This window comes from Rhinopithecus bieti, unplaced genomic scaffold, assembly GCF_001698545.2.
Source record: "Rhinopithecus bieti isolate Rb0 unplaced genomic scaffold, ASM169854v2 scaffold_62012, whole genome shotgun sequence".
Lineage (NCBI taxonomy): Eukaryota > Metazoa > Chordata > Mammalia > Primates > Cercopithecidae > Rhinopithecus > Rhinopithecus bieti.
The window spans coordinates 190,010-212,687 of record NW_016823354.1 but is presented as its reverse complement, the minus strand read 5'-3'; the positions used below and the strand labels follow the sequence as shown (position 1 = coordinate 212,687).

Sequence of the window (22,678 nt, the reverse complement as noted above, 5' to 3'; positions counted from 1 at the left end):
GGCAGAACTGAGTGCAGCCAAATGCCAGGCCTCAGGCCATGCCATTTAACTTCCGTGTCAACTTTAGGAGGCACCCACAACCACCAGCCTCATTTGACAGACAAGGAAACCGAGGCACTGAGCAGGACAGTAACAGCCAGGAGCTAGGGGAGCCCGGTGGTCTGGCAGGGCTGGTGTCCCTGGGAGCCGTGCTGGCCCCAGGTGGCTCCCCGTGCCCCCAGCACCTGGCACACTGGAGGGACTGAGTGACAGTGGGTTGCAGGCGACTGATAGGTGGGAGGTGGAGCTCCCCAGCTGTACCACGCGAGGACACACCTCTCTGAATAGTGCCCCATAGAAGGTGACAGTGTAGAAGCAGTCGACTGTGCGCATGTTGATGTCCAGGTCCATGAGCAGCCGCTTCTGCTCCTGTGAGTTCACAGTGGCCCGGATCCGCTGCAGGGAAGGACTGCCATTCAGAGGTTGCTGTGGCAGAGGCCAACACCCCCACTCATGACAGGAGGGCCAGGAGCTCAGAGGGCCACTGCCTAGTGTGCCCCAAAAAGCCTGGGCTCGGTACTGGTCACTGAGAGGGACAGGCAGGGCCCCATGGCAGGGCTCAGCTCACCTCCTCCAGGGAGCCCTCCCAGGTGCCTCCAGGCCCTGCTCACCTTCACGGCCATGATGGTGCCGCTCTGGGCGTGCCGCACCTTCTCCACCACTCCATAGGCTCCACGGCCCAGTTCCGAGATGGTCACCAAGTCATCAGCTTCCACCTCAAAGTTCTTGAGGGATGGAAAAGACAGAGAGTCAGTGGCCACCAAGCTGGAAGCCAGTCCTCACCCCTCGCCCAGTGGAGATAGCTGGACAGCATGAAGAGGACCAGCTGGTTAGATCTGGGCTCAAACCTCATACCTACCACTCCCTGCTGTGTGACCCTCAGCAAGTCACTTAACCTCTCTGAGCCTCACGTTGCCCTCTATAAAATAGACACAGTGCCAACACCCCAAGGCTGCTCTGGAGTGTGCTAAGACACCCATGAAATGCCCCGCCAGCAGGCAGAGCTCTGAGAAAAAGGGGCCCTGTCCCTCTTTCCCCAACCACACTCAGCTGACTGGAATGAGTCAGTCATTCAAAAACTGTTTACCAAGCATCCACAATGTGTTTTAGGCACTGGGGACACAGTGACAACAAAACAAGTCTTGCCTTCACAGATGTTTCCCTCTCTTGGGAGGGACACAAAAAGGAATAAGCAAGTAGATGAACAAGACAGCAGGTGGTGAGTGTCAGGGGGTGCGACAGCCTGGAGGGGGCATTGCCAAGGACAGGCCTAGGAAGTGGGGTTTCTTTTGTTTTAGACAGAGTGTCACTCTTGTCACCCAGGCTGGAGTGCAATGGGGTGATCTCAGCTCATTGCAACCTCCACCTCCTGGGTTCAAGCGATTCTGTCTCAGCCTCCTGAATAGCTGGGATTACAGGCGCCTGCCACCACACTGGGCTAATTTTTATATTTTAGTAGAGACAAGGTTTCACCATGTTAGCGAGGCTGGTCTTGAACTCCTGACCTCAGGTGATCTGCCCGCCTCGGCCTCCCAAAGTGCTTGGATTACAGGCGTGAGCCACCGCGCCCAGCTCTTTTTTTCTTTCTTTTTTTTTTTTTTGAAACAGGGTCTCACTCTGTCACCCAGGCTGAAGGGTAGTGGCATGATCATGCTCACTGCAACCTCCACCTCCTGGGCTCAAGCAATCCTCCCACCTCAGCCTCTCAAGTAGCCGGGACCACAGGCATGCACCACCACGCTGACCAATTTTTTTATTTTTGTACAGACAGGGTTTCGCCATGTTGCCCAGGCCTGGTCTCGAATTCCTGAGCTCAAGTGATCCTCTTGCCTCGGCCTCCCAAAGTGCTGGGATTATAGGTGTCAGCCACTGCACCTGGCCTGGGAGTAGGGTTTCTGTTGGGAGGACCTGGGCATAACACGGTCCCTGAGACAGGATTCTCAATGGCTAGTGCCCTTCCGAGGCTTCTGGAAGCATAAAACGCAGGTTTCCTAGGTGCTGGCCTGAGGGAATGATCCAGCAGGTCCAGGGAGGCCTAGGAGCCTGCATGTTCAATACTCTCCGCTAGGGCTAGGATGAGGTGCAGGGCCGTGCTCTCAGCTCGGAAACCTTCCTACCAGCTCTGAGCTCGCCAAGCTCCAGTCAGGCAGCCAAAGGTCCTCATTCCCTCCAGGAGGGTCAAAGAGTGGGTGGCCCAGGGCCACACAGCCAGCAGCGCAGGACAACACTCTTCTCCATAGCCTGACCCTCTCTGACCCCTCAGTCACCTCCCCGCATAGTGACCCTGCAGGGTCAGCTCTACCCACTCGTCAGGTGAAGTGAGAGGCCCTGCAGGGGTGGCGGCTGGCACCTACTCTGTCTCCAATGGTGATGAAGGTCCGGGAGTCCAAGTTCCGGGGGGGTCTGTGGAGAAAGAAGACTCCATGAGCTTCAGAGAGAACCACACCCTTCCCCCAAGAGCAGCAGCAGATGGGATAGTGTGGGGCCTGGCGTGGGAACCAGGTATATCCTGCCCCAGAGGCACCTCCTCGGACCACCTCCTCTCATTGGCTGCTGAGCATCTACACTGAGCTGGGCACGGCCTCATCGAGCCTCCAAGACGGGGTGAGAAGTGAGCGGAGCAGAGCAGATGGTGCTGCATGAAACCCAGCAGCCGTCACCTAGCTGGACCCACAGCAGGTGCTGCCCAGGACAGGACGAGGCAAAGCAGGGCTGGCCCCACCTGCCTCTCACTCCTTCCACTGAGCCCTGTTTGGGAAGCCTCTCCAGGGTGAGCCAGGGAGAAACTGAGGCAGACTCACGTGGGGTTAGGCGCGGGTGGCTTGGACATGCAGGATATCCGTAGATCCTTCTTCCTCTTGGATTTTCCTAGAATGGAGAGAAGGTGAGGCTTCCGGCCTATCCCTCAGTCATCAATGTCCCCTGCACTCCCCTTGGGCTGGGCAAAGATGGAGACAGGGATGACTCAGGCCCTGGCCCACAAGGATGCCAGCCTCTGCCATCACCCTTGCCGGGAGCCCCCTCTGTCCAAGCCAGACCATGAGGCCTTCAAAGGGGGAAGGAGGCCCACCAGCCCTGCAGGTGAACAGAGCAGGACAGACCCAGGCCTAGAGGCTGGACCCCAGGGCCTTATCTCAGCCCTACCCACTGGGCACATCTTGAGTACCTCCCTGGGCCTCAGTTTCCCCATCTGTGAGGTGTCCTCACTGCCCTGCCTGACTAGCCAACAGGACGTGGAGTGAGAGGGGCCCAGCAGGGGTCCAGCCAGCACCTGCAGCAGCCAATGTGCAGGGGCCTCATGGCCGCAGGTAGCAGGATGAGGTTCATACTACCTCCAAGATGAGGAAGGCCAGGCCCCCAGAGAGGGCAACAGGTGGTGGAGCAAGCAGGGACTCCAGCCCAGGCTGCCCTCCAGGCTAGCTCTGCCGGGCCCTGCACACCCTGGAGGCCAACACCTGATGCCTGTTTCTCTCCCTCCCCTGAAAAGTGCTGGCTCTCTCCCCTCCCCTGCACTGGGCAGGCCACAGTCCTGGGGCAGTACCTTCCTCACTCCACCCCTGGGGACAGGTGAGAGGCCCCAGTGTCCACACCTCTCAGGCTGGCTGCAGGAGCATGGCCAGGGGCACAGACTCAGCTTGTACTAACGGAGGGCTAGCATTTCTGGGGCTCCAGGCACAGTGGGGCTGGCATGCAGAGGGAGCTCCCTGTAGTCAGGGCTGCCCTTTGAAGAAGGCATAGCCGCCACTCCACAGGCAGGAGAAGCAAGGATCAGAGATGGCAGGGTCACCTGGTGCTCTGGCACCATCAGGCAGCAGGGCTGGGAGTGATACAGCTCCCCGAGACCACCCAGTACAGACACGCTGGCCACATTCCTGCCCTTGCGGGAGCTTCTGCCCCATTTCTCAAGCATGGTCCTGCCACACCTTGGCCCTCACCCACCATACCCCACTCACTGCTGCTGGCTCAGCCTGGCCGCTGGCACTGGGGCCTGGAAACTGCCCATGGCCCTGCTGCCATCTGCCAAGAAGACCCCAGTCTCTGAAGCCGCCTCCAAGTCAGGTTCAGATCCAGCCTTGGCCACAGTGCAACGCAGACTTGTGGCCCCATCTGAGAGCCACGCACTGGGGCCCAGTAGCCAACCCAGCCCGGACAGAGGGCAAAGGGTGGTTACCGCCACTAGGAAGACAAGGCCAGAACAACAGGAAACAGAATAGCCTTGGCGGGGACTGGGGTCCCAGGGTCCATCCTGGGGCAGGTGGGCAGAGTGCAGGAGCCAGGCAAGCAGATACCTGCAGCCTTTCCACCAAAGCCGCCCCGGGGACCCCGCGGCCAGGCCCCAGAGGCTTCAGGAAACAACGGCATCCACAGACAGAGCCAGCAGCAGCTGCCGCCACATGCACTGGGTGCCTGCCTGCTAACCGCTCACCCGGTGAACCAATTGCCTAGTCACTACCCCTGTGTGAGGCGTTTTCAACTCATTTTAAGATGCAGCAACACCCTGGCTGTCAGGGACTGCACGGGTCTCACTGTGAGTCTGTCAGAGCCACAGCACTGGCCACAGGCAGGGCCCTTCTCATCTGTGACTCCAGATGCTCCCACAGCCCAACAGGGAGGGGCTCTCAACCTCACTTTACTTGGGGAACAGGCTCAGAGAGGTGAAGCCACTTGCCCCAGGCTGCGCAGCAAGTCAGGGTTCTGGCTAGAGTCCCTCCTGAGTTTGTTGACTTGGAGACCCCAACAAGCCAGGCTACGGCTCACAGCACCCCTGCCACAGGGAGGCCTCCCTGAGGCTGAAGGACGGGTCCAAGTCTCATGCTCAACAACAAACGGCAACAGAGTCTGGAGACGCAGAGGCTCAGCACACTCTAACAAGAAAAACCATGGCACACAGGGCCAGCAGCTCCCGAGGCCACTTCTATCCTGCCTCTGGGCCAAAGTGTCTGAACTTCAGGGGTTCTGGGCTTGGAGTAGGGCAGCCATAGTAAACCCCAGCTCTGCGACCCTGGCAAGGTGCCCTACTCTGCACCTTGGGTTCCTCATGTACAAAACAGCTTGAGGCAGAAATGCCACCCACCTGCCCCGCACAGTGCTGCAGGACGAAGCAAAATCACGTCTGCAAGGTGCTCAGCACAGGGTTCACTGCACAGATGGGGACCTGTTGTGGCCCATAAATGGTCACCATAGATATGACCAGCCTCTCTGCAGAGGTGAAAAGAAAAGAAAAGAAAAGAAAAAAAACTGCCCTACGTAATGAGAATTACAGGTAGCTTTTATTCCTGATATCAGGCTTTTTGTAATCAGAATATAAAATATTTTCTGTTAAAAATTAAAGCTCTGCACAGAGACCTTGGGCCTTGACCTTGCCCCAGCCCCTTGCAGTCCCATCCTTTTCCTGTGGGGTCCATGCCATACCCTCCCTGCACTCTCTCTGCTCTTGGTTCCTCTGGCCCGGCCTGCCACCCACCTCACGCCCTGGGATTTGGGGATGTTGTATCATGTGCCCCCCTTTCACCAAGCCTCAGTTTCCCCACCTGTCAAGGGCACCTGCACATATGGGCTGGATGGGTGGGGACCACGCTCCTCACAGGCCTGGAAGATATATGGCCTGGCCTCTGCATCCACCTGCCTGTTGGGGACACCGGACTTGCATCAGGAGGGCCGCAGGCTCCACAGGGAAGCCACCCAGCTGTCAGACAGAGTGGGTGAGGCCGTCATGGAGACAGCCCAGAAACAGGCCTCAGGCTGCCACAGACGTCAGAGCTGGGCCCAGATGGCCAGGCAGCCCGGGGCTGCCCAGGTGCAGCCGTTGTGGCGACCGTCACCACAACAAACAGAGGCTCTCGGCGTCCACTGGCAACCCATGACAAGCCCGCCTGCCCAGTTCCCAGCACGGGGTGTCCTGGGGTGTCCTCCACATACTCTAGCCTCAAAGCAGCCCCCAGGCAGGGGTGAGGAAATGGAAACTGACCAGAATTCAGCCACTGACCTGAGGCTACACTACAGGTAAAGAGAGGTGCCCCCAGACTAGGACAAAACTCTCACTGGACGTGGCAGCTCTGCCCTATCTCCTCCCACTCACGCCCGACTAGACACCCAACCCTTGAGTGAGCCCTTCTCTGAATGAGACACCTGCTTTCCCATCGCAGGGCCTTCACGCATGCCCTTCCCTCTGCCTGAAATGCTCTTCCCTGCGACTGTGCCAGCTCCCACATGGTCTTGCCTTTCACCAGTTCAGAGAGGCTGCCTGACCGCTCAGGCCCCAGTGACCGGCTCTCCCTGTGGCCCGCTGGTTTCTCTGCTGTGGAGTCCCATAGGTGGCTGTTCTGTGTTACCATCTCAGCCAGCCAGTCGGCAGGTCACCTGTGAACACACACTCTGGAGTCAAGGCCTGGGCTCAACGGCAACTCTGCCCCTTCCCTGCTGTGTGCCCTCAGGCAAGTGGCTTCACCTCTCTGGACCTATGTGAAGCGGAGACTACAGACCAACCTCCCGGGGTTTATCAGCGCCATGCCGTAGCAATGCCTGGCGCGTGGAGATTAGATGGGACCATCTGGGAGTGCACAGCTCCAGAGATAACACCACCCTCAGCCCCAGACCATCCCTGTCCACCCTCTCAGTGACTCCACGAGGGAGTAGGGGAAGTTCACGTATCTGTTGTACCAAGCATGCGGGAGAAGAGGCGACTCAGAGAGGCCACACGGTGGGCATCTGGTGAGGAGTGGCCATAAAGGCAGGTCTGCCTGGCTCCAACATCCAAACAGCAACAGCCTGAGGGCAGGGCCCCCACTTCGGCTGCTCCTTCCATCCTGGGCCTGGGGAGACTGAGCTGTGTGGCCCGCTAACGGTCACCCACAGGGGTAAGGTGACAACCCCTCCTCACAGCCTCTGCTCTGCCTCCACTCATAAAGGCAGCCCCCACACCGCGCCACACCACGCCGCGCCACACCATGCCATGTGAAGGAGCATCACCAGGTTTCTGACGACAAAAGTAACCCCTGCTCCTAGTTCACTGCCCTCACATGACTTCTGGATGTTCCAGGAGGTCCCTGTTCCACTGTAGAAGTTCTGGGCCCGCCAGGGAAGGAGCCATAGGGGCTGGGAGATGTGAACAGCAAGAGGCACTGCCCTGCCCTAGGCCACCTCTATTCCGCAGGGTCCCTCAGAGGGACAGCAACAAAGCCAGCCCACTCCATGGCACCGGGAAAACTGAGGCCCTGAGAAGTGGGCGCAGGCTTTTGTGTGGGCAGAGGTACCTCGATAGTGAATGCGTTTGGCTGCGATCTGCCAGACACTGGCCCCTGTCCCCAGGACAGGTGCCATCAGAGGTCCTGAGGCATTGCATGCGCCACTGCCAAGCACCTGCGGGCAGTAGCGGGTGGCCATGCACCTTCAGGCAGGGCCCCTTGCCCTGAGGTCCTGGGGCCCCTGTCTCAGGCTCTGGAGAGGATGCAGGACAAGGGGAAGGTCCTCCCATCTACCCAAGCGCCTGCTCCATGCCAGGCCCAGGCTGTACCATCCAGCCTCACACACGGCCACTGCAGGCCCTACCTTCTCTATCCTCACCTCGTAGGAGTGCAGTAGGCTAGGGTGAAGAGGAGTGACCAAGGCTCTGCCCTCCACAAGCTCTGCCTGCTGTGAGAGGCCACCTGGTCAGGCCTGGCTCTAGGGCCTCACACCCTCCCACCTCTCCACACTACAGGGACTTCTCAGCTGCAGAGACTGGGAGCCCCCAGCCTACCCTACTGGCAGTGCCCCCTCCCAGTGATGCTCGGACCATACATGCGTCGAGGAGAGCACCCCTAACATCTAGTGGGAGGCCAGGTGCTAAGCTGCACAGGGGCACCCATGGCTACCAGAGGGTCCTTCCGCCCAATGCCCACAGCCCAGCAGAGACAACCATGGCCCTCCTGCAACATGGAACCACTTGTGATTTGGAGGGAAGGATGTAGGGAAGGGCCAGAGGTACAGGCCTTGCTGAGGAGAGAAGGAGGCAACACAGGAGGACCCTGGGCAGAGTGGCCTGGGCACAAGGCGTGTGAAAGATAGGGGGCCCACAGCAGGTGGCTGCAGGCATCAGGGTACGGCCTGGCCTCCCATGGCCAGACCTCAGCGGTCTGGGTCCTCCATGCCCCATGACCATCAAAATGTCCATCCTTCTGCACCCAGAAATTCCACTTTGAGAGGCTTACCCCCACACTACAACACCCACTAACATTTAGTGAGTACCTACTATGCTCCTGGCCTGTGGAAATTACTTTCATTACATCTCATTTGATCCTCTCAGCAACCCCTTGAGGCAGGTACTAATGTGATCTCCATGCTGCAGATGGGGAAACTGAGGCCCAGGGTTTATAGAATCAAAGGCTGGCACATGGAATTGGTGAGGATCCTGCAGGTCCTCAGCAGGATGTGAGGAGCGGCCTCCCAGGGACAGGAAGAGCCAAGAGCAGCAGGAGGACAGCAGTGTGAGAAAGAAAATGCTGGTCAGACCAGGCGAGGTGGCTCACGCCTATAATCCCAGCACTTTGGGAGGCCAAGGCAGGAGGATCACTTGAGGTCAGGAGTTTGAGATCAGTCTGGCCAACATGGTGAAACCCTGTCTCTACTAAAAATACAAAAATTAGCCAGGCGTGATAGCGTAGCGCATGCCTGTAATCCCAGCACTTTGGGAGGCCGGGGTGGGTGGATTACTTGAGCTCAGGAGTTCAATACAGGCTTGGGCAACATGACAAAAATCCTGTCTCTACAAAAAACAAAACAAAACAAAAATGTAGTGGGTGTGGTGGTGCGTGCCTGCAGTCCCAGTTACCTGGGAGGCTGAGGTGAGAGGATCGTCTGAGCTGCAGTGAGCCATGACTGTGCCACTGGGCAACAGAGTGAGACCCTGTCTCAAAAAAAAAAAGAAAAGAAAAGAAAATGCTGGTCTCTGTACAGAGTATTCCAAGGAGAAACAAGAGACTGTCTTTTTGTCCCTTTGAGATTCCTGCCCTGTGCAATAAAGGTTACTCAAGCGCAGGCAATTTAAAGAAAAGAAGAAACAAAGAGATCTGCTTTAAGCCAACCCCAGTGCCCTGCTCTGTCTGAAGGGGCAGCCAGGCTCACTGAGCACAGCAGAGCCCCAGCAGCAGGCTGCTCGGGCTAGACGGTGCCTCAGAGACTGCCCAGTGCAGACGCTGACACCAGGGGCCCCAGGACACGCCTGAGGTGAAGCACCAGTGCAGCAGCAGAGTCAGGTCCCCAGCCTGGGCCCCAGCTCCTGCCTTCCCCACACCTCAGCGGAGCAACCATCACAGTGTCGGCCCATGCCAGCCTCGGAGCCAGCCGCTCTCCCTCTCTGTGCACACCTTGGTTTCCTCCCTTGATGTTCCACGAACGGGTGAAGGGGCCATGACCTCTGGGAAAGGATGAGCAAGGGTCAGGAGTTGTAAAGACAAAGCCATGCTCCCAGGACAGTCCTTCGTGACCTTGAGCAGGTGACGGTCCCACCAGGCCTCCGTTTACTCACTCCTAAGATGGGGTGATGACAACACACCCAGGTTGCTGGGTAGCCATGAAGACTAAACAAGTCCATGGGCCGGACACAGTGTGGCTCACGCCTGTAATCCCAGCACTTTGGGAAGCCGAGACAGGCAGATCATGAGGTCAGGAGATTGAGACTGTCCTGTTTAACACAGTGAAACCCCTAAAAATACAAAAAAATTAGCTGGGCATAGTGGCAGACGCCTGTAGTCCCAGGTACTTGGGAGGCTGAGGCGGGAGAATGGCGTGAACCTGGGAGGCGGAGGTTGCAGTGAGCAGAGATCGTGCCACTGCTCTCCAGCCTGGGCAACAGAGCGAGACTCCATCTCAAAAAAAAAAAAAAAGTCCATGCACACAAAATCCCTGGCACAAAATGGGTCAGATGGGTGGGACTCTGGCCCAGGCTCCCACACTGTGGGGTAGGCCCCATGCTCAGGCTTTAAGAGGCCATGCAGGGGAGGGGACCCACAAGAGATGCTCAGCCCTCCCAGAGCATCAGAAGAATGGGACATTCCTTGCACTAGGATCGTGGGCTGTGCTCCAAAGGTCCCCACGTGGGCCCAGCATGAGGTCAGCAAGGCCATCCCGGCCACCTGCACTGTCGACAGGCCAGTGCTGCTGCTGCTGCAGAATGGAAAACAAACCTTCTGAACAAACGCCATCTGTGCTTCATTGTTATCACTACTTCTATTTTATTTATTTATTTTTTTTTGAGATGGAGTCTCCCTCTGTCCCCAGACTGGAGTGCAGTGGGGGGATCTCGGCTTACTGCAAGCTCCGCCTCCCGTTTCACGCCATTCTCCTGCCTCAGCCTCCCGAGTAGATGGGACTACAGGCACCCGCCACCACGTGCAGCTAATTTTTTGTGTGTTTTAGTAGAGACGGGGTTTTACCATGTTAGCCAGGATGTTCTCAATCTCCTGACCTCATGATCTGCCCACCTTGGCCTCCCAAAGTGCTGGGATTACAGGTGTGAGCCATCGCGCCCGGCCTACTTTTTTTTTTTTTAAAGATACCAAGTATCACTCTGTCACCCAGGCTGGAGTGCAGTGGCGCTCACTGCAGCCTCAACCTCCCAGGCACAAACGATCCTCCCACCTTTGCCTCCTGAGTAGCTGGGACTGCAGATGTGTGCCACCATGCCCAGCCAATTTTTTCTGTTTTTTGTAGAGATGAGCTCTCCCTGTGTTGCCCAGGCTGGTCGTGAACTCCTGCCCTCAAATGATCCTCCTGCCTCGGTCTCCCAAAGGCTGGGATTTATCATTTCTATCAAAATCTTATACAGCATGGGGTTGATGATGAGAGATATCAAAACGGGGATCTTGGTGATGGAAATGCTAGCATAGACATCAGGTTCAAATTCAGCGCTGACCAGCACCTAGGGGCTCCCGGGACTTGCCAGGTCTCACTCACCCTTGACAGCAGCCCTGAGAGGTAGGTGTGATTCACTCCTGTCTTCAGCAGACACTAAGGCTGGGGAAGGTCACAACAGGGGTCAGGGCAGAGCTGGCCTAGAACCAGCCCTGCCACCTGGAAGTTCCTGCAGACTTGCCCAACGAGTGTCTGCCCACACCACCCTGGGGACTGCCCCAGCCATCCGGGATGCAGTGTGCCATGCCAACGGCAGGAGGCTATAGGGTTGACCAGAAGGCTAAGCCAGGTGAGAGCAGAATAGCAAGAGGATGGGAGCTGTCTCCATCCCCATACCCAGAGCCGTCCTGGGCAGGCCTCCCATGTGTGCCTCAGCTGCCAATTGACACCACCAAAGCAACCCTCCCAGGCAGCAGTGCTCCCCACCCCCTACACACCTCCTGATTAGGTCTGAATGCACCGCTGGCATCCACAGCCCTTTGCAGCCCTGCCCCAGTGAGGCAGGCCCCTGGTTTGTCATGGCATCACCGCACACACTGGCACATGCAAACCTTGGGACAGGCCTTGGAAGCTCTTGGGGGCATCAGCACAGTGATGCAGGCGAGGATAGTCAGGGCACTCCATACAGCCACCAGGAGGTATCAGCAGAGCCAGGTGCAATCCCGGCCATGGGCCGCATGGCAGGAGGTGGTGCCGGCCACCCTGGGCAGGGGACCAGCTGGGAGAGGGTCAGCTGGACATGGCCTCCCCAGAGAAACCAGGGAGGGTGGCCCTGGAATGCATGGCAGGGAGGTGACAGGGACATATGCCCAGGACTGGGGTCAGGGGAAGAAAGCCTGGGGCCCTCTCTGGAGCTGCTGCAGTCAGGTCTGGTATCTGGAAGCTGCAAGGGGTCCAGCAAGCTGCTTCTGCCTCCCCTGGCCCTGTATGGCCTTCATGCCCTTGACATGAGGCTGTTTGAGGTTTCCAGGGCCACTGCTTTGGGGAGGCATCTGCAGAAGCCACTGGGCAGACAGGCCTGACGGAGGTGGGCAGCGCCAGGAGGTATGGCCAAGGGCAGGCATGGACAGCATGCAGGCATCAGTCGTGTGGCCCTGCCACAATGCGGTGTCCTCCATGCTGCTGCCCGGCAGCCCTCCTCTGGGACCCCTCCTAAGACACTGGCATCATGACCCTGTGCCCAGTTGCTCCCTTCAGCTTGGCCCACCACCCACCAACACCCCTGACTCAGGACTGAGCCCCTAGAACCACAATCCCAGGCCCTCCTGCTTCCCAGGCTGGCCCAGGGGCCTGCGTCCTGATTCCAGGTCCCACCCCACCTTCCCTGCACCATCCTGTTCATGCTGCATGCCAAAGCCAGGGGCAGGGCAGCTCTCTGTTCCCCACTTGCCCTCCCCAGGAAGGCCCAGGAGGCCAGTGGCAGTCCCCAGCCCCACCTTGGGGACCAGTGGGTTAAGAGGCCCTAAAGCCTGGTAAACTCTGGCCTGCATGAAAGGACCCTGCTGCCAAGACGCCTTGCGTCACAGCGCCTACGAGCCCATCGTCACAAAGCCCTGTCACTGTTTATCCACCTACCAACGAACTACACTTACAAAAGTAACAATAATAAAGTAATAACAGATGCCATTCACTTGACAAATGCTATCTTCAGTCTCGACCACTACCCTGCAAGGAAGGGTGTTTACTCCCACTTTACAGAAGAGGAGACTGAGGGCTAGAGAGGGCACAAGACTTGCCCAAGTAAGGAAGTAGTGGAACCAGGATTCGAACCCAGGCTCCTCCCAGCAGAGCCCAGGCCCCCAGGCTTCCTGCCTGGCAGAGGCGTGCCTCGGCTGGGTTCTCTGTGGGCAGAGGGCAGTCTCACTATGATTCGTGCCTGACACTTAGCAAGTGTGGAATGGAACTGTCTACATCCAGACAGGCAGGGTCCCCATTCCCAGTCTGCGGATGAGGAAATGGAGGCTTCTCCTCTGAGAGCTGNGCAACAGAGCGAGACTCCATCTCAAAAAAAAAAAAAAAGTCCATGCACACAAAATCCCTGGCACAAAATGGGTCAGATGGGTGGGACTCTGGCCCAGGCTCCCACACTGTGGGGTAGGCCCCATGCTCAGGCTTTAAGAGGCCATGCAGGGGAGGGGGACCCACAAGAGATGCTCAGCCCTCCCAGAGCATCAGAAGAATGGGACATTCCTTGCACTAGGATCGTGGGCTGTGCTCCAAAGGTCCCCACGTGGGCCCAGCATGAGGTCAGCAAGGCCATCCCGGCCACCTGCACTGTCGACAGGCCAGTGCTGCTGCTGCTGCAGAATGGAAAACAAACCTTCTGAACAAACGCCATCTGTGCTTCATTGTTATCACTACTTCTATTTTTATTTATTTATTTTTTTTTGAGATGGAGTCTCCCTCTGTCCCCCAGACTGGAGTGCAGTGGGGGGATCTCGGCTTACTGCAAGCTCCGCCTCCCGTTTCACGCCATTCTCCTGCCTCAGCCTCCCGAGTAGATGGGACTACAGGCACCCGCCACCACGTGCAGCTAATTTTTTGTGTGTTTTTAGTAGAGACGGGGTTTTACCATGTTAGCCAGGATGTTCTCAATCTCCTGACCTCATGATCTGCCCACCTTGGCCTCCCAAAGTGCTGGGATTACAGGTGTGAGCCATCGCGCCCGGCCTACTTTTTTTTTTTTTAAAGATACCAAGTATCACTCTGTCACCCAGGCTGGAGTGCAGTGGCGCTCACTGCAGCCTCAACCTCCCAGGCACAAACGATCCTCCCACCTTTGCCTCCTGAGTAGCTGGGACTGCAGATGTGTGCCACCATGCCCAGCCAATTTTTTCTGTTTTTTGTAGAGATGAGCTCTCCCTGTGTTGCCCAGGCTGGTCGTGAACTCCTGCCCTCAAATGATCCTCCTGCCTCGGTCTCCCAAAGGCTGGGATTTATCATTTCTATCAAAATCTTATACAGCATGGGGTTGATGATGAGAGATATCAAAAACGGGGATCTTGGTGATGGAAATGCTAGCATAGACATCAGGTTCAAATTCAGCGCTGACCAGCACCTAGGGGCTCCCGGGACTTGCCAGGTCTCACTCACCCTTGACAGCAGCCCTGAGAGGTAGGTGTGATTCACTCCTGTCTTCAGCAGACACTAAGGCTGGGGAAGGTCACAACAGGGGTCAGGGCAGAGCTGGCCTAGAACCAGCCCTGCCACCTGGAAGTTCCTGCAGACTTGCCCAACGAGTGTCTGCCCACACCACCCTGGGGACTGCCCCAGCCATCCGGGATGCAGTGTGCCATGCCAACGGCAGGAGGCTATAGGGTTGACCAGAAGGCTAAGCCAGGTGAGAGCAGAATAGCAAGAGGATGGGAGCTGTCTCCATCCCCATACCCAGAGCCGTCCTGGGCAGGCCTCCCATGTGTGCCTCAGCTGCCAATTGACACCACCAAAGCAACCCTCCCAGGCAGCAGTGCTCCCCACCCCCTACACACCTCCTGATTAGGTCTGAATGCACCGCTGGCATCCACAGCCCTTTGCAGCCCTGCCCCAGTGAGGCAGGCCCCTGGTTTGTCATGGCATCACCGCACACACTGGCACATGCAAACCTTGGGACAGGCCTTGGAAGCTCTTGGGGGCATCAGCACAGTGATGCAGGCGAGGATAGTCAGGGCACTCCATACAGCCACCAGGAGGTATCAGCAGAGCCAGGTGCAATCCCGGCCATGGGCCGCATGGCAGGAGGTGGTGCCGGCCACCCTGGGCAGGGGACCAGCTGGGAGAGGGTCAGCTGGACATGGCCTCCCCAGAGAAACCAGGGAGGGTGGCCCTGGAATGCATGGCAGGGAGGTGACAGGGACATATGCCCAGGACTGGGGTCAGGGGAAGAAAGCCTGGGGCCCTCTCTGGAGCTGCTGCAGTCAGGTCTGGTATCTGGAAGCTGCAAGGGGTCCAGCAAGCTGCTTCTGCCTCCCCTGGCCCTGTATGGCCTTCATGCCCTTGACATGAGGCTGTTTGAGGTTTCCAGGGCCACTGCTTTGGGGAGGCATCTGCAGAAGCCACTGGGCAGACAGGCCTGACGGAGGTGGGCAGCGCCAGGAGGTATGGCCAAGGGCAGGCATGGACAGCATGCAGGCATCAGTCGTGTGGCCCTGCCACAATGCGGTGTCCTCCATGCTGCTGCCCGGCAGCCCTCCTCTGGGACCCCTCCTAAGACACTGGCATCATGACCCTGTGCCCAGTTGCTCCCTTCAGCTTGGCCCACCACCCACCAACACCCCTGACTCAGGACTGAGCCCCTAGAACCACAATCCCAGGCCCTCCTGCTTCCCAGGCTGGCCCAGGGGCCTGCGTCCTGATTCCAGGTCCCACCCCACCTTCCCTGCACCATCCTGTTCATGCTGCATGCCAAAGCCAGGGGCAGGGCAGCTCTCTGTTCCCCACTTGCCCTCCCCAGGAAGGCCCAGGAGGCCAGTGGCAGTCCCCAGCCCCACCTTGGGGACCAGTGGGTTAAGAGGCCCTAAAGCCTGGTAAACTCTGGCCTGCATGAAAGGACCCTGCTGCCAAGACGCCTTGCGTCACAGCGCCTACGAGCCCATCGTCACAAAGCCCTGTCACTGTTTATCCACCTACCAACGAACTACACTTACAAAAGTAACAATAATAAAGTAATAACAGATGCCATTCACTTGACAAATGCTATCTTCAGTCTCGACCACTACCCTGCAAGGAAGGGTGTTTACTCCCACTTTACAGAAGAGGAGACTGAGGGCTAGAGAGGGCACAAGACTTGCCCAAGTAAGGAAGTAGTGGAACCAGGATTCGAACCCAGGCTCCTCCCAGCAGAGCCCAGGCCCCAGGCTTCCTGCCTGGCAGAGGCGTGCCTCGGCTGGGTTCTCTGTGGGCAGAGGGCAGTCTCACTATGATTCGTGCCTGACACTTAGCAAGTGTGGAATGGAACTGTCTACATCCAGACAGGCAGGGTCCCCATTCCCAGTCTGCGGATGAGGAAATGGAGGCTTCTCCTCTGAGAGCTGGGCCATGCCCAGGGAACAGAAATCTTTTACAGAGTGCAGGGAGTGGACCAGATGCAACTGGTGCCACGTCACATCGCAAAAGGGACAGAGCTGGGGTATGAACCCAGGCAGTCAGGCTCTGGAAACTGAGGTCTTAGCCTCTCCACATCACCATCTTCCAGGAGCTCAGGTCGGGTCCCACCCCAGCCGACCCTGCACAACCTCTGCTCCTCGCCCTCCCTGAGTCCCAGATGCACAGCTGAACCTGAGGTGTCCCCTGGACCAAGGGTGGTAAACAGTCACTGCCACCTGCTCCTGCTCTGTGAGCAAGAGGAAGCAGAGCCCCTTGCCTAATAGAGGAAGTTCCTGGGTGGGGCACAGAGGGCCTACCCAGGGGTTCCCAGCCTAGTCCGAGGTGCAGGAAGGGGCCACCTCCAGTGCCCCAGCTCAGGGCTAGGTGCCACCTGCAGGAGACGTAACCCCCTCCCCACCCACCAGGCCAGCAGGCATTGCCCCTTTAAGCTGTAGGCAGCCGGCTGGCATGCCCAGTGGGTGAGTCAGCACTCAGTGCCCGCTGACTCACCGCCGGAAGCCTCCGCTGCCCCGGCCTTCTCCTCACACAGGCCAACTGAGAACTTTGCTCCCTTTGGGCCCTGGGCCATGGGTTGGCTGACAGAGAGTTTCCTGTGCGTCACAAGAGGGGTGGGGGAAGTCCCCGAGGTGCCACCTCCAGTCTTTCCGACAGCCGGGGGATGGGGGGATGGCCACAATAGGCAGGGCTAGGATACAACAGTACTCCATGAAACCTCAGTGTCCCCATCGGGCAGTCAGGAGTCCTACAGCCACAGTCCAAGCTGTGTGAAGATTAGCCATGAAGTGCCCCCACAGGTGGCACTCTTAGGGCAGAAGGGGCAGAACCCATGTTCTGAACGACAACAGGACACACGTGGTACCCTCCAAGGACAAATGTGGCTTGCACACATGCTCCCACCCACTGGCCCCAGTGCCGGCCACTTGGCCTCTGATCCCAGCCAGAGATGGCCATGTGGGCAAGAAGGCCAGGGGAAAACCAGCAGAGCTGTGGGCCTGAGGGCCTCACACACTCACGGAAAACTCCCCAGGCCCATGGCAGGAAGGACAGGGCAGGGTACCTGCTGCAAGGCAGGAAGCTCAAAGGTAAAGCTCCAGTAAGGTCAAGCGCCAGCCACTCCCTGCTTTGTTCAAATTCCTTTGAGAAGGTGGAGAAGGGCTCAGTGCTGGGAGGCCCAGTGCCCAGGATGGGGCAGGCACGGGGTGACGATCTCCACCTGTGGGAGCCGTCCGGCTACTCCTCCATCCAAGCTCAGTTCTGCATCTGTCAAATGAGTGGGATTTTGCAGCGAGTATGCAACAGGCCCAGCGTAAAGCACTGTGCACAGAAGCAGCAGCACCTCTGCCTCAGTCTGTCCTCTAGGTCTGACATGACCATGAGCACAGGCCCACTGCACATGCTCTGAGCAAGGCCAGGGGTGGGGGCACCCCACCAGCTCAGCTCAGGCATCCAGCATGGGAGGGGCACATAAGGGAGCATGGGGAAGGCCACTGTGGGGACACAGTCCTAGGGGGGACCCTAGCTCCGCCTGTCACAGCTGCGTGGCCTCAGACAAGGCACTTAACACCTCAGTTTCCTTATCTGTAAATGGGGCTATGAGGAATAAATGAGAAAATGCATGGCATATGGAAAAAAAGAAGAAGCTCATAGGGTTTTTGGTGAAGGGCATTGTGGCTCTGTCACATCCTTCCCCAGATCCCAAAGAGACGACAGGGTCCCTGGGCCTGAGGGAAGTCCCTGACCCTCCAGCTCCCTCAATTTCATCTGCGACCTGGGTCCATATCTAGAAGTTCATTTTGGCCCTCTCACAGCATTCTCACCACATCTGCGACCCCTCTCCCTTCGCAACTCTGCGACTGGAACTTTTATTTTGATGAGGCATTCTCTGCCTGGAGAGCTAAAAAGCCTCCAAAACAAACAGGGCTTCCTACCCTTCCCCAAGCTCTCCGGAGTGGAGAAGTGTCTGATTTCCTGGTTCCCAAGCTCCACGAGGTCTGTGCAGTGCAAGTCCCTCCCCAGACACCTCCCCCCTCAAGTGCCTCCTGAGTTACTCACAGTGGTTGGGCAATGGTCAGGGATCCGGCCTCCCACTTATGTAAGGCATAATTATCCTGCCCACCCGGCTCCAGCCACCATAGCAGCCAGCAGCAGGGGCCAGGAAGAGCCCATGCCCTCCCCAAGCCCCCACAGGGCTCCCACTGGCCTGCGCCCTCCAGAGCAGAGGAGCGGCTGATCCCCGATGAGGGGCCCACTAGGTGCCCGCTGCTAGATGCTTCCTCCTGCTCACTCTGCGGCTGCAGTTCCAGCAGTGGAGGCCTTTCCAGCAAGAAGAATGGAAACAATAGCCAGATGTGTGCAGCCAGTGTCCCCTGGTGAGCACCGGCTCTCCGCCAGGCTCTATGCTGAGCGAACACCTCAGAGCTCTTTTGTATTCACCACCCCACGCCACACTCGCGCATCCACAGAAGCCAGTGTGATTACTTCCAATTTACAGAAAAGAAAACTGAGGCCCAGAGACACCAGGGAGCTTGCTGGGGTGAAGCAGCTGCAGGTTCAGAGAGCCAGGAGGCAGCCCATTCATTACGGCTATGTCCGGTTTGGAAATCTCTCACACAACCCAGCCTACTGAAACTCCGACGCACCAAAAACATCCTTTCCTCTTCCTGAAAAAAAAATTCCCCTTTTGCCCTCCGAGTCTCATCCTTCCCCCTCCGCATGACAAATCCTGCTGCTGCCACCTCACAAAAATTTCCAGGAAGGCCAGCTACTTGGAGAAGAGCAAATCCCTTGCACAGCCAGCACCCTGGCCTGGCGGTTGGCCCAGATCCCAGGCAGCCAGGAGAGGAATAAGATGGGGTGAGAACCCCAAGTTCAGGGAGAAGTTTGCAACTCAAGACAGAGAGAAGCCAGTAGTGAGGGGGCTGTACCTTAGGGAGGGGTGGGAGGACAAGGGAGCTTCCTGGGAGCACAGGGCTGCAGGACAGGGTGCAGGCCAGCCAGGGAAGGGGCAACATAGGGCCTACAAAGATAAGAGCTGGGGGAGAGAAGGACGGGGAGTTCCGAGCTGGGGTGTAGCCAGAGCACCCTCATAGCGGGTATAGTGAGGTCCGAAACAACAGGAGCACTCTGGGGCCCAGATGGAGACTTAAGTTAAATCCCAGCCTGGATACAGCCCTGGGACCCCTAGTTGGAAATGGGAGTGTGTGCTGCCCAAGGACGCAGGTGGAGGCCAGTGTGAATCTCACCTGGGTCCCTCTGAGGGAGAAGACTGGGAGAGTTCCTGTCCACGCTGCAGCCATAAGGCCCAAATGAGGTCAGAGTGAGGCTCCTGACTTGGATGGGGTGAGCAGAACAAAGTCCTAGTCTGGGTCCAGCCTGGGTGATCTCGGGCCTGAATGCAGTCCCAAGGCCTAACCTGGGGGTCCAGGTGAGGACCCAGGCTGCGGCCGGTCCCGGGACCCCGAACAGGAAGGGGTTCCGGGACTGGACGCCGCTGCCAGGTCGAGAACAGGATGGGGTGGGACCAAAGAAATTCGGTCGGGGTTTGCAGCCCGGCCCCAGATTGGGCGCGGGGTCAGGCCGAGGTTCCGGCCGGGAGCGCCTACCTTTGGACTGGGGCATGCTGGCGGGCTGGCTTGAGGCGGGCGACTCCATGCTGCAAGCGGGTCCTGGACGGCGGTGGGGACTAATCTAGAGGACTGCGGGCTCCACCGGGGCCGAGCACGCTCATGGCTGCGGGCAGACGGCGCGGGCCAGGCGGAGGAGCAGAGGCGGCGGCGGCGACTGCAGCAAGGACGAGTCCGCGACGGGCGGCGCCGGAGCCAGACTGGGCAGCGCCTGGGGGACCCCGGCCGAACGGCGCTGACTCAGGCCCCGCCCCTGCGTGCCCGATTGGCCCTTTCGTTTCCAAGGCCCGTCCCCTGCCTATCAGACGCCGGTGTGTCCCTGCCTGTCAATTACACGCCCCACCTTCCGTGGGCCCAGGATCCGGGCCCCTCCCGCTCTCTGTCAAGTCAGCCAGCCGCCCGCCGCCCGAAAAACCCAAGTCCGGTCAGGCTCCGCCCACCTGGACTAAAGCCGCGCCCCTCGCACTGCCCGTCAACACGCAAGCCCCACCCACTCCCGGGACCCACTGAGCTCGCTGCTCCTTGCAGGCGCCACGCCCCGCCCAGCACCCCCAGACGCGCAGCCCCGGCTGGTGCGATGTGTGGGCGCGTTCTCCTGGGTGCGTCGTCTGGAAAAAACCCGAGATCCCTAAAGGTGGCACAGCTGGGCCTGGCGAGGCGGGCAGGGGTTAAAAGTGCGCTGCTAGGCTGCCTCCTGGCTCTCTGAACCTGCAGCTGCCTCACCCCAGCAAGCTCCCTGGTGTCTCTGGGCTTCAGTTTCCTTTTCTGTAAATTGGACCCGGGTTCAGAGCCGAGTCGGCAACTTTGTAGCGGAACTAGCCTTGGTCAGGTCGTGACACCTGAGCCTCAGTCTACGCATCTGTGAGCGGGCGGCGGTGACAGCTGTCTGACGGCGCTGCTCACTGACACGCACTGAGGGCCCGGCGCCAGCAAACGTCCACCCGCGCCCGCGCTCCAGGCGCCCGGCCAGGGCGCGGGGTTGGTGGTGAGCTCAGCGATGCCCGGTGACGAGGCAGCACGAGGAGTTGTCGTGGCTGGTTGCTGCTGCCCCTGTTCTACACAGGGGGAAACTATCTCAGAGGGAGTGAGGCAGCATGCGGCGCATTTTATCCCACGAGCCCAGAGGCTCCATCCTGGCTCTCTCCTGGACCTTGGTTCTCTCCTCTCCTAAGATCTCAGTCTGCCCATCTGCATAATGTCTGGATGGACCAGTCCTCTCTCTGCTCCCACACGGAACCTCGGGGGATTTCAGGAACCGCTGACCAATCTGGCGCTGGGATCAGATGACTCTGGATGTAAAGTCAGGGCTAGTGAAGGCAGAATGTACCAGGCAAAGGTCAAGGGGTCAGCTCCTGGCCTCCAGGCAGACATGAGTGTGTACCCTGTCAGGGACCTCACGTGAGGGAAGCAGATTCCACCACCTGCTAGAAACGCTTGAGGCAGGGCCTGACCTCTGCTTGCCCAGGTGTAAAGTGGGGGTGATGCAGGGCCCCATGCACACAGAGTGGGGAGGGCCACATGAGATAAGAGGGAAGCCTTGCAGCCATCACCATTCTCTTCCTGCTCACCCTTCCCTGTTCACCCTTCCCAGGCAGTGGGATGGAAAATCATGAGTCTGGGGCTCAGACAGGCATGAGTTCCAATACCAATTCCTCCACTTACTAGCTGGATGTCCTTAAAGAAGTCACTGAGCAGTTCTGTGCCTCAGTTTACCTATCCCATGGGGACAAGAAGGTCTCTGAAAGCATTTCATGAGTTCAGGAGTGGAAACACCTGGCCTAGGGCCTGGCACTCACTAGGTGCCCAGGAAATGTGAGTTCAAAAACACTGTGGGCTGCCTCCATCCTGGCCATATCATCCCTGGTGACCTGCGCTTATCCATCCATAAAGTGGGCATCTAGTAGCAGTTTCCTTTCTACTAGAACTGCAAGGCTGGTCCGGCGAGTTTTCTGGATTCAGGCACCGGCCAACAGCCTTGACTTCTGCTCCCCGACACTCTGCCTTGTGCACTCTGCTCCTTGGGATGTTCAAGAGTCTTAGTGTTGCCCCTCAAATATGCCAGTGATGGTCCGGCCGCAGGAGCTTCACCCTTGCTGCTCCTGCCCAGGACATTCCTCCACTCAAGCCTCCTGGGGCTGGTTCCCTCTCATCCCTCAGACTGCCTCCTAAATGAACACGCCTAAGAAGCCTTCCCATCATGGTCCCCAAACTGAGGCACAACACTCATGCTGCTGATGCCTTTGTTACTGACTCAGTTTTTAACACAGCTCTCCCTCCAGACCATCTGCACCTCATTCCCTGCTGTGTTCCCAATGCACAGCCCAGAACCAGGCACATAGTAGGTTCCTGATAAATATTTGAGGAATGAAAAAAGGAAGGAGGAAAGCATCCACAGACCAGGGTGAAGCGACTCCAGTCCCGTGCCAACCTCCTTGGCAGCCAGATGACTCAGACGGGCCCTTGCATACAAGCAGTTTGTGGATTAGTCAGGAGCCCGATAAACAGCCCAGGAATCACAAAACTCCATGTGAGTGCTATAAATAGATGCATGAGCAAAAATCCCAGTAGGGTGCCTGGGTGATGCAGGCATCTCCATCTGGGTGGGGTCAGGGAAGGCCTCTCAGAGGAGGTGATTTTGAGACTGGAACTTTAAGGACCAGTAGGAGCTTGCCAGGCAGAGAAGCAAGAAGAGCATCCCTGGAAAGGAACAGCAGAGGCAATGGGTTGGAGATGTAAAAAGGGCCACACATGAGGACAAGGTGAGGGGCCAGACTGGGATGCACAGCTGCATTGCTGCAGCTCAAGAAGTACGATCAAGGACCATCAGAGACAAAGGTCTCTTGCTGGCTTGCTATAGTGACATCTCTTGATTTCTTTCTGTCTGTAAGTGGCACAGTAAGGCTGGGGAACTCCATGACCACGCAGAAATCAGAAGAAATGTTTGACATGGGTCACAAGAGGCTGCCTCTTACCTTGACTCCTAGGAAAAAAGTCCCAAACCCGCTCTCTGCGGATGCAGGAAA

The 22,678-nt window shown here is 58.1% G+C and overlaps 1 protein-coding gene across 3 annotated transcripts in view; it reads right to left on the bottom strand.

Annotated features, from left to right (window-relative positions):
* Positions 1-19,917, bottom strand: part of MAP2K3 (mitogen-activated protein kinase kinase 3) — a 34,182-nt gene extending 14,265 nt beyond the window's left edge. Inside the window, exons 1-5 of one of the 3 annotated variants that reach the window (XM_017861378.1) lie at positions 19,635-19,917; positions 2,841-2,907; positions 2,394-2,442; positions 651-764; positions 316-435 (exon numbers count right to left, since the gene is read on the bottom strand). In XM_017861378.1, the coding sequence (XP_017716867.1) occupies positions 316-435; positions 651-764; positions 2,394-2,442; positions 2,841-2,907; positions 19,635-19,683 (399 nt within the window). In that variant the 5' untranslated portion in view covers positions 19,684-19,917. Of the gene's footprint in view, positions 1-315; positions 436-650; positions 765-2,393; positions 2,443-2,840; positions 2,908-19,274; positions 19,376-19,634 lie in introns of those variants that run through there. The other 2 variants (XM_017861380.1, XM_017861379.1) reach the window with 2 other exon arrangements.
* Between the last annotated feature and the right edge of the window lie 2,761 nt (positions 19,918-22,678).